Here is an 11,554-nt window from a genome sequence, read left to right on the forward strand (position 1 = left end):
CGCTTTTTGATGCCTTCGCAAATTGATCTGTTTGCTAGTTCTACTTGCCCATTCACTTGAGGATGAGCTACGGACACGAAACGCTGGGTGATGTCCATCCTGTCACAGAAATCCGCAATTCTCTGCCCTGTAAACTGGGTTCCATTGTCTGACACAATGATCCTTGGGACGCCAAATCTGCAACATATGTTCCGCCAAATGAATCGTTCCACTGTCACCTCGTCGATCTTCCCCACGGCCTCGGCCTCGACCCATTTGGAGAAATAATCCACTGCTACTATGAGGAAACACTTGCCCCCTGGTGCCGTGGGCAACTTCCCAACGATATCTATGCCCCACTTGTCAAAGGGGCATGCAGCATACATGACGCCCATGGTTTCCCCCGGGATGTTGATTCTCCCAGCATGTCTCTGGCAAGCCTCACATTTGCGGACGAATTCCCTGGCATCTTTGTTGATGGTAGGCCAATAGAACCCTGCCCGAATGATTTTTCGTACGAGATCACGGAATCCCGTGTGACAACCACAGCAACCTGCATGAATTTCTTTCAAAGCAAACTTAGCTTCTTCGGGAGATAAGCATTTTAACAAAGGTTGGGTAAAAGATCGCTTGTAAAGTTGATCATTGATGAAACAGTAATTCTCGTAGCGAGCTCTCTAATTGGATTCTTTGCGCAAGCGTTCCCCTGTCTTAAGAAAGTGTATGATTGGGGCCCACCAGTTATCCCTGATTTCTATTGAGAAAACCTGTGAAGTCCCCATTTCTCTGGTATCACAGAGCAATATGATCTCATCATTCCATGTCTGTTCCACCGCGCTGGCCATGCGCGCCAGTAAGTCTGCTTTTGTGTTCTCTTCTCGGGAAATCTGTTCGATTTTGAACCCCATGAATTTTTGTTTTATTTCGTTGATTTTGCAGTGGTATGCTTTCATCCGCTGGTCCTTGACATGATAAGCCCCCAACAGTTGTTGAGCCACTAACTGGGAATCGGTTCTGATGATAACACATTCAGCCTTCAGCTCTGACAGAATGCGCGCTCCTCTGACCACAACTTCATACTCGGCTTCGTTGTTGGACATCCGGCAAGTGAATTTGATAGCAAATTGATATATCCCATATCCTGGTGAGATGATGTACACCCCAATTCTACACCCTTCCTTTGTAACTGACCCATCAACAAAGGCGATCCAAAATTCTGGCATAGGACGACGAGTGGTTTCTTGAATGAAATCCGCCAGAGCTTGTGCTTTGATTGCCGTTCTCAGCTCATACTCCACGTCGTACTCCCCCAGCTCCACGGCCCACTTGACCATTCTCCCTGATAAATCTGGTCTCCCCAACACTTGTCTGAAAGGTAGAGCAGTGCGCACCACTACCCGATGTGATAAGAAATAAGGCCTCAATTTCCGGGCTGTGACCATGACTGCCAGAGCAGCCTTTTCAATCTCAGTGTAGTTTAACTCGGGGCCCTGGATGATTCTGCTGACAAAGTAGATTGGCCTCTGGTGAGTTCCCTCTTCTCTGATAAGCACAGAGCTAACCGATTCTTCTCCCACCGCTATGTATAGATATAACGTTTCTCCCGGGACTGGCTTGGTCAGAGTTGGGAGCTTTGCCAAATATACTTTGAGATCCTCAAATGCCGCTCGACATTCCGCTATCCATAGAAATTTGGTCCCTTTCCTTAAGATTTTGAAGAACGGCATGCTGCGCTCTGCCGATCGCGAGATAAACCTGCTCAGAGCAGTGATACGCCCGTTCAGAGTCTGTACTTCCTTTATCCCTCTGGGTGGTGTCATTTCCATGATAGCTTTGACTTTCTCTGTATTGACTTCGATCCCTGCGGGAGTAACTTTGTAGCCCAAGAATTTCTCTGTGGTGACTCCAAAAGTGCACTTTGCTGGGTTCAGCATGAGCCGGTTGTTTCTGATGACTGTGAAGACCTCCTCCAGGTCAGAGACATGATCCTCCACTCTGACACTCCGCACCAACATGTCGTCAACATATACTGATATGTTCTTTGAAAGTTGCTCTTTAAAGATTTTCTCCATCATTCTTTGGTACATGACCCCTGCATTCTTTAACCCAAATGGCATGCTCTTCCAACCATAAACTCCACAACAGACGGCGAAAGCCGTTTTAGCGATGTCCCCTCTATGCATTTTCACTTGGTGATAACCCTGGTACGCATCCATCATTGACAAGAGCGCGCAACCGAAGGTAGAGTCAACTAACTGATCAATTCTCGGCAGAGGATAGTGGTCCTTTGGGCAAGCAGCATTCAAATCTCTATAGTCCACACACATCCGCCAAGTGTTCGTCTTTTTTGCTACCATCACAGCATTTGATATCCACTCTGGATATTGGACTTCCTCAATATGCCCGGCATCCAACAACCCTTGAACCTGTTCCCTGATTGCGGCGTCCTTCTCGGCACTAAAATGCCTTGTTCTCTGTTTTACTGGCTTAACCTTCGGATCCACATTGAGGCAATGTTCCGCCAACCCTCTATCTATTCCCTTCAAATCGGTTGTGCTAAAGGCAAACACATCCGCATTTCTTCGGAGGCAATTGATCAGTTCCTCTGTAGTTTGCTCATCTATGGAAGACCCTATCTTGGTCTGAAAGCCCTCTCGCCCGGGGAATAATTCTATCATATTGCACACATCACTGGTGGAGACCAGGGCGGTCTTCTCTGCACTGTCCCTGTTTTTTAATAAACCCGCCAGCTCCTGACGCTCCTCTGCCATGGCATTCACTTCGCCCACCTTTCCCTTTTTCCGAGTATCCGGTCCCTCTGTTATTCTTTCCCTTTTTTGCCCCGAGGAGTGTGTAAGCATCTGTACGTGGCATGCTTTCGATGCCCTTTGTTCACCCCAGACCTCGCCCACTCTTCCCCCACCGATGGGGAATTTCATCTTTAGATGGAACATGGAGATTACTGCTCTGAACGCCGTCAAGGCGGGACGACCGAGTATCACATTGTAGGATGGTTTTGGCATATCCACTACCAAGAATCGCACTACCCTAGTTTTGCTGCTAGCGGCTGCACTGCCAAGATTTAACGATAATTCCATGAAACCTAATGGCATGACCATTTCTCCCCCGAATCTGAATAAAGGGGCGTTCGTTGGTTCAATATGGGCTTCAACTCCCATGTTCTGGAGGCATTCCAGATATAAGATATTCACTGCACTGCCCGAGTCTACAAAGATACGGTGAACAATGCAACCGGCTATGTCTGCCATGATAACCAGCGCGTCGTCATGTAGATACATAAGCGTCCGCAGATCCTCTGCCCCAAAGCTGATGACTGGTTCCTCTGCCGCACCCGTGATTTCCATCACCTGCTTAGGGTAGTACCCTGATTTTACTGCTCGCACAACTTGTTTCTTGGCTCTGTTGGACGTGGGCGTCCCATTTTCTCCACAAATCATGTGGACCTCCCTTCTGTACGGGAAAGGGGGTTCCCGTCCCTGTACCGCTCCCCTCCTGTTATCGCGGTTATCTTCCGGTCGATGGTCCCGATTATTCCCCTGCTCTTATCGCCTGTTCATTCCTCTGTTTGGGCCTCTGTGCCTGGGCTTCGTTCCCTCGGACTATAAATTGATCCAAATTACCTGCCCGCACCAGAAACTCCAACTGATGCTTCAGATGCCCGCAATATTTGGTAAAATGCCCATAGGCGTTGTGATACTCGCACAGTTTGTTATTGGGTCCCTGTTGGGGCTGCCCATCTCTGTAAGTCCCAGGCGCCCTGAAAAGTGGTTGATTCTTGATCAGATGGAAGATCTCCTCTTGTGGCTGGTTCAAAGGGGTGTACTCGTCGAAACGAGTAACTTCATTCACGGTGCGCTGTTGGCTGGGTGGTCCCTCTGCTTGGGGAGGAGGTACTCTCGGGGGTAACCCTCTGAAAGGGGCCCTATCCTGGTGTCGCTGCCTCTCTAGTGCTTCCTCGGCTCTTTTAGCCTTATGTTTGTCATTTTCAGCCTTCCATGCCATCCTGGCATCTTCCAACTGTAAGTACCCCGGTAGTCTAGACATGATGTCGTCGAAGTCCCTGGCCGGTCTGATTTGCAGCTCATCAAAGAAGAGCCCCGGCTTTAGCCCTCTGACGTAGGCACAATTCTTGATCTGGGATTCTGCCTCTGGCACCTCCAGAGCGGTGAGATTAAACCTGGCAGTATACTCCCGCAATGTCTCATTCTGGTCTTGTTTGATATCCATCAGGGAAAGAGCTGACTTCCCCACTCTTCGCGAGCTTGCGAACTACCTCAGAAAACGCACTTGTAATTCCTCAAACGAACGGATGGAATTTGGGGCAAGCGTCCCAAACCACAACTGGGCGGGGCCAGTCAGCGTGGTGGAGAATATACGGCACTTGATGCCCTCAGTATACATGTGTAGAGTAACCAGTCCCTCAAACCGATTGAGGTGTACCTCTGGGTGGAGCCCTCCCAGCAGGGGATTTGTGGCGGGGATAGTGGACAACATGGGAGTCCCCAAAGCCTGGCGCATGGTAGCGTAGTTGAGCAGGGCCATCATTTGCTCGGCCAATCCAAAGTTTAGCGATCCACCACCAGATGTGGGAACCAAGCTTGGCATGTCGGAACCCGGTGTCACCAGAGCAGATCTCTGGATGTTGGCGTTCTGTCCTGTCAGCGGGGTGGCTGAGATGGCGTGAAAACCCGGCGGCGTGGTGAAGGTGGTGCTACCCTGCATGCCGTTGAACAACGAGGTCGGCACCCCAGAAGCGTGAGCAGCGGAGTTGAGCCCAACAGCGTCAAACTCCTTTTCCAGAGTGCGGTGAGCGTCTGAAGAACCCATGGTACCTACACATAAACAATGTGAGAAAAATCCTGATAAAAAATGAAACGATCCACTTCTTGTGACCAAAATTCCCGAGATAAGAAATCCAGAGCACCGGCGCGAAGGCCATTATAAATTCCCCCTCAAGATATCACTATATTCCGGGAAATAAACCCAGGGCATAGACCGAATTAACGGAGGACAAACGACAGAGATTTCCCCTTTGAATTCATATTAGGATCCAGCAGAAGAAACAGACTATCAGGAAAACCAAATTAAGAAATCCGAAGACAGACATAAACAAAGCAACAACCAAGAGATTTGTTAGCGAAACATGTTAGGTGCGGTAGAAAATGAAGATTACACGAGGAAACACGAAAATCACGACCCATAATTACCACGCTTATACGTAAAATGACCGTAAATCCACGACGAAAAACCCCGAAAAGCAAAAATAGAGTGTCAACCAACAATTCACTGGTGCAATTCGTTAGATCCGTAAGGAAAACACAAATTATGCTAAGAAACACTGCAACAACACACACTTATCCCGATCATGCGTAAAGTAACCACAAATTGACACCCGATCGTCAATCCCCACCCCCTTCCCATCATGCACATGCAGGAAAAAACACAGAAAGCGCAGATCTCAAAGGCTTGTAGGTAGATCAGCCCGGGAAACATGATTATGGACTCGAATTCACTTGGGTAACCAGATTATCAGCTCGATCGGTGCCTGCGCATGCAAATCCGACCGTAATTACGGATCTGCATGCGCCGGCGAACAAAGCTCACGTCCTAGCCCAGATTTCCCACAGACGGCGCCAGATGGTGAAACGTAATCGAGTGGGTATAGATTTTATCGGTGAATTGTGATAGAATGATGAGAAATATCTAGTGTTGCTTGGAAATTGAGAGAGAAGAGTAAGATTGAAAGCTTGAGATGAAAAATGTTGTAGTATTAAGAGTGAAGATAGCGTAAGGTTACAAGGAGCACGTAAGCAACTATTTATAGATTACACGTAAAGGGTAAAATGGTACATTCATCGCTGGAGCATGCGCCTTGCGTGGTTAAGGGCATAATAGTAAAATTTCCCTATCGCGGGAGATCTTCCCGCGTTTCTGGTGATTCCTCTGGCAAAAACCGTTCCTCTGGCGAGAGCGTCTTCTCTGGCGTAGGTCGTTCCTTTGATGAGGTCCATTCCTCTGACTTCTCCGCGAGAACCCGTTTCTCTGGTAAAGTTCGTTTCTCGGGCAAAGGTGGTTCCTCTAACAAAGGTGGTTGCTCTGGCAAAGGCGGTTCCTCTGGCAAAGGTGATTCCCCTGGCATAGTCCATTTCTTTGATGTATCCATTCCACTGGTGAGGCCCGTTTCTCTGATAAAGCATGCTCCTATGATTTATATCATTTCTCTGCTCTGCACATATTACTCCTCATCAAGATGGCCCCCATAGATCACAGTGAACATATTGCAGAGGCATAGAAGAAGTATGTTTTCCAGTAGGATATGACAATTTTTTACTCTTACTGAGTACACAAGTTTCACAGTTTACTAGCTTAGTTTCATGAGAAAATTGTATGAGCTCTTGTTTCTTCAGTTTAGCTAAACCTTTCTCACTAACATGAGCTAACCTAACATGCCATAATTCAGTTTCAGAGACTGTTACATTATCTGATTCACCATCTATAACAGTAGCAAGAAGATGATAGAAAGTATGTTTTCTAATGCCCTTCATTACAATCTTTGTGCCTTTTAAAATATGCAAATAATTTTTAGCAGATTTGAACTCATATCCCTTTAATTGCAAAGAGCCTAATGAAATCAAGTTTCTTTTTAGGCTAGGAATGTACCTCACTTCTGTTAATAATCTAACAGAATTATCATGAAGTTTTACCTTGATTGAGCCAATACCTTTCACAGCACATACTTGGTTGTTTCCCAAAATGACTGATCCAAGATCCTTGATCTGCAATTCAGAGAACCAGAGTTTGTTAGGACACATGTGAAAAGAACAACCTGAGTCAAGAATCCACTCATTTTCAGTAGATGAGTGAGTGATATTGAGTGCTTCTGCTTCTTGAAATTGTTCTGCAATGTCGGTTGCATCACTAGATCCCTTTTGGGCTTGCTTTCTTTTCCAGTTATAGCAGTCTTTCTCGATATGACCAAGTTTCTTGCAATAGTGACACTTCCTTGCTTCCTTATCATCATCTCTTTTGGGCTTTCCTTGAGTAGAGTCTTTTCCATCTTTCCAAGGCTTTTTCTGCTTTCCTTTATTGAACTTTCCTTTGATGTTCAAGCTTTCACGGGGACCTTCTGGTTTTGACTCAGAGCACTTTTGGAGCTCCTTAGATTTCAGTGCTTCACCACTTCTTCAAGATATATAGAGTTCTCTCTACCATAAAGCATGGCATCTTTCAGATTATCATAGGATTTGGGCAAGACATTTAATAGAAGAATAGCCTTGTCTTCATCCTCAAGTTTGACCTCAATATCAGCCAAATCGTCGAGTGCCTTGTTGAAATCATCTAGCTGGTCCAAGATACTCTTATCTTCAGTAATCTTGTAAGCATACAACCTTCTTTTCATGTACAGATGATTAGCCAAAGATTTTGTCATGTATAGGCTTTCAAGTTTTTCCCATACACCTGTTGCAGTCTCTTCTCTTGAGACTTCCCTTAGAACTTTGTCTCCAAGACAAAGTATGATGGCACTGTGAGCTTTCTGCAACATCTCCTGGTTGACGTCGTATCCCACCAAATAATTCCTGCAATTTACCAAGAATTAAATTAGTCTAGCGATAAGCCGGGTCGAACCACAGAGAGCAGGTTAAATCATCCAAATCCCTAAAGACCTAAATTTTTTATGTAGCCACCACGCCTTAATTTTGAGAGAGAAATATTAATTAACTAAGAAAACAAATTAAATCAGCGAAAATAACTCTAGAAAATAATCAATGAAAGGTAACTCGGCTCGAATAAATCCACACTAATTCAATTCTCTGATCATCGACACGAAGATAAATTAATCCCTATCAACCAACCAGTTATAGGATACCGTGAACGCAATGGACGTACCCCAATTCCTACTTACTGTGTCGATAAACAGCTGGAGACGTCAAACCTGTCTATTTCCCTTATTAAAATATAACCAAGCTGGAGACGCCAGACCTAGATTTAATATTCTAAGGGCCTGTTTGATATGGGTTTAAAAGCAGGATAAGTTAAATTAATATGGATTTATGTAGTATTTGATATTATGTGTTACTAATATGGTCAACTCCAGGTTTATCCCAAGACCCTAGCTTATTTTGTGGGATTAACCCACACTAATTATCCCACCTCCCCCATGGGATTAACCCACACTAATTATTCCACCCCCTCCATAGGCTACTAATTTAGGTATTTGATATGTTAATCCAACCTATTTCAATGGATACCAAACACTTTTTGGGATTAATTACCAATGATATCAAACACCCATCTGAGATTGGAAATCATGACTAATCCACACTAAATTATCAGGATAATTTATATCCTGATTAATCCAATACTGAAAATCAAACAGGCCCTAATAGCATTAAGATGAAGGAACCCAGTTTAGACAGATTACCCTAGATACGCTAGTAATAATCAGTCTACCAGTTTATTCGTACTATGAACATGGTAGCTTTATCACTAATCAGTCCTATTCCAACAATTACGAATTGGAGGTGTTAATTGACTGTAATCCAATTAAACCTAAGTTGGCCAGACTTGAATAAAATCGGAATTAACTTTAAACACAAGGAATAAATCGAAATCAACAGGAATCAATTATATGTTCAATTAGGTCTCACGGATATTAAATCAGTACTTCATTATTCTCGCCGAATTAAGAAAATTAGCTACTCATGCTATAAAAATAAAACACAATCACATCAAATAAAGAAATCATAACTAATAATTAAATAAACTAAAATAAATAAATTAGAATAATATCACAGAAGTACGTGAATCAAAACTACGATAATTCTAAGTTCTAACTCAAACGAAATTCAAACTATGAAAGAAAACTAATAGCTATGTGAAATTATGCTTCCAGCCACTGATCTCCGATTACCGCCGCCAACTCCTACTCCTACGCGTCCTCAAGTTTTTGATCTGTCCAATTCCAATATAATTCTAAAGCTCATCTCTTAAATGTATTTAGCCCCACCCCACGTTGGGCTTGTTCCCTTATGTGAAAGAATTAAATGAAATTAAACTCCAAATCCAAACCACCATTTACAATCATGGGCCAAAGAATAAGTTAAGGCCCAATCCTTTCCAAATTAAAAACATGACAGACATATAGTTAGGATTATAATTTCTTGAATCTTGCGTCTTTCTTCAATTTAACTCTTTTCACATTGAACTCTTCAATTCCTGCACCAAAAATCATCTAAATGTATATATTAAATTCAACTAAAGCACAAAATAATTCAAGATTATGAACAACTAAAATATACACATCATCTCCTCATGTCTAATCTTTGCATCACCTTCTTTCACAACCTTCTCTGACTTTAAGGCATCGGCTAAGCCTTGTTGAACCAGCATGGCCTTCATCGTGAGCCTCCACAGGGAGAAATCATTTCTTCCCGTAAACTTCTCTATATCGAACTTGGCGGTAGACATTGATTGATACACAATCAACAATAGCGCAGTCACAACACTAAATCGAAGAATAGATCTCATGTTTGAACACAGAATCGCTCCTGATCTGCAGCTTCTCCTTCTATAATTTTCACAGCTCTAGCCGGTTCCCATAGACGACGCCACTTTGTTGAGGATCTTGAGTTGTAGAGCAGCAAAAACAATAACGAAAAAAGAAACAAGAACAGCGATTTACGTGGTTCGGATCTAATGATCCTACATCCACGGAGAGACAAATAAATTACTCAACTATAACCAAGAACAATTACATATTACAATGAAACCTTCAAGCAGTGGCGGAGCCACATTGGTGCAAGGGGGTAACACTGTACCCCCAAATTTCTTATATTTTTTTAATATATATATATATATATAATACAAGAAAAAATATAATATATCATTTTAATAATTATAATATTCATGTTAATTATTTAATATTTTATAGTGATTTATTATACTATTAGTTTGTTAAATTTGTATTATTTTTGACTCATTTTCATTTCTTAGATAATTTTTAGTATTGAATTTGAGTCAATGATCGAATCAAAGTAAAATTAGGAACTATTAATAATGAATTAGTTTATTTTTCTAGAATATGAAATATTTTTTTTTAAAAAATGCGTAACAGTAGGTCTTTATATGCTTTCAATGTACTTGTCGTTGGATGAATAGAAGTGCGAACAACTATTTATTATATTAAGTGATTGATTCTAATTATAAGTTCATTAAAATTCTACTTGAATATAAAAATGAATTGTACGGAATGTTTAAAATAATTAGCTCGGGGGTGAGACCCTCATACAATTATTTTCAGACATCGTATAAATTTAGTACCCCCAAATCACAAATCCTGGATCCGCCACTGCCTTCAAGAGAAAAGAAAGAATAGAAAACAAAGAAATCTCAAGACTTTTTCCACTCTGTTTTTCACCACTACTCTCTTCACACTTTGCTCTCTTTTAAAAACTAATTGACTATCGCTGGAATCAGAAATTGCTATATAAAAAACTGCCACAATTAAACTAAACACTAAGGATGAATCTAGACACAAAAATGAGCTTCTGGAACAAGCACTGAGCTTTTGGTTGAGCTATTAAATCCCCTTAACAACTTTAGCAACATATTTGCTAACTCATCCTGAATGAAGTAATATTTGTTGTTGAGTGCTTCAGCTTTAATTATTATTTGCATGTAGGCACCTCCAAATAACAATAGTAATATGGTAAAAAGGAGGAGGTTTGACAGAATTCAATTAAGTAGAAGGAGTTTTCCACGTGTCAAAAAAAAAGAAGAGAGAGCAAACATTTGTCCCGACCTAGCGTGTATAGAGGAAGGGTGGCGCGCCGCCGCCAGAATGCGTCCTTCCGCCTCCCCTACTCCTGCATGCAAATTAAGATAAAACTAATAAACTATTATATATAATATATTCGTGCATTTTCAATACTTTAAGATTTAAGTGGGCGTTTCAGTATTATTTGTTCAATATATATTGATCCTTCTCATTCTGCTTTCTTTGAAAATTGAGTTATAGATGTAATTTTTATTGTAAGAACTGGATCATTTATATACTTCAACTTTTATTGAGTCGCGTTCATTATCATGTAATATAAAAAATTAAAAATCTCGTTTTAGGATTTGATGGATTTTTTCTATAAGGGTCCGTTACTTTGGTAGTATAATTTTCATTTGAAAATGATGGATAAGAAAAGATGAGATAATATTATATTTTTCTCCTTTTTTTATCATGTGTTTACTTTGTTAAAAATAGATGGATAAAAAAATTGAAATGTTGAAAAATATTTACACACCCTCCCAATAGGATAATATTATCCAACATTTGTGAGAAAAGAAGTGAAAAGGGGCTGCCCGAATAAATTTTCCAGCCTGACCGAAGAAAATTATCCATCATATGAAACATGTGAAAATTATGGAAAATATACTTTTTCTAACATTTTCTATCAAAGTAAACACACCCTAAAAAAAATTAGAGCGGTGAATGTTGAGAAAAACACACACAAATAATCATAAAAGCGATTAAATACACGAGAATTATAGTTACTTTGTTCAT

At 41.7% G+C, this 11,554-nt stretch overlaps 1 protein-coding gene across 1 annotated transcript; it reads right to left on the reverse strand.

The window, feature by feature from the left end:
- Window positions 1-656: 656 nt before the first annotated feature.
- On the reverse strand, window positions 657-3,437 carry LOC131023048 (uncharacterized). Its single transcript, XM_057952590.1, has one exon. It carries the CDS (start codon window positions 3,435-3,437, stop codon window positions 657-659), a length of 2,781 nt encoding a protein of 926 aa, XP_057808573.1.
- Between the last annotated feature and the right edge of the window lie 8,117 nt (window positions 3,438-11,554).

Source organism: Salvia miltiorrhiza, chromosome 4 (genome assembly GCF_028751815.1).
Source record: "Salvia miltiorrhiza cultivar Shanhuang (shh) chromosome 4, IMPLAD_Smil_shh, whole genome shotgun sequence".
NCBI classification, from domain to species: domain Eukaryota; kingdom Viridiplantae; phylum Streptophyta; class Magnoliopsida; order Lamiales; family Lamiaceae; genus Salvia; species Salvia miltiorrhiza.

Coding starts and splice junctions, on each gene's coding strand:
- LOC131023048 (XM_057952590.1), bottom strand. CDS start 3,437: ATGATTTGTGGAGAAAATGGGACGCCCACGTCCAACAGAGCCAAGAAA.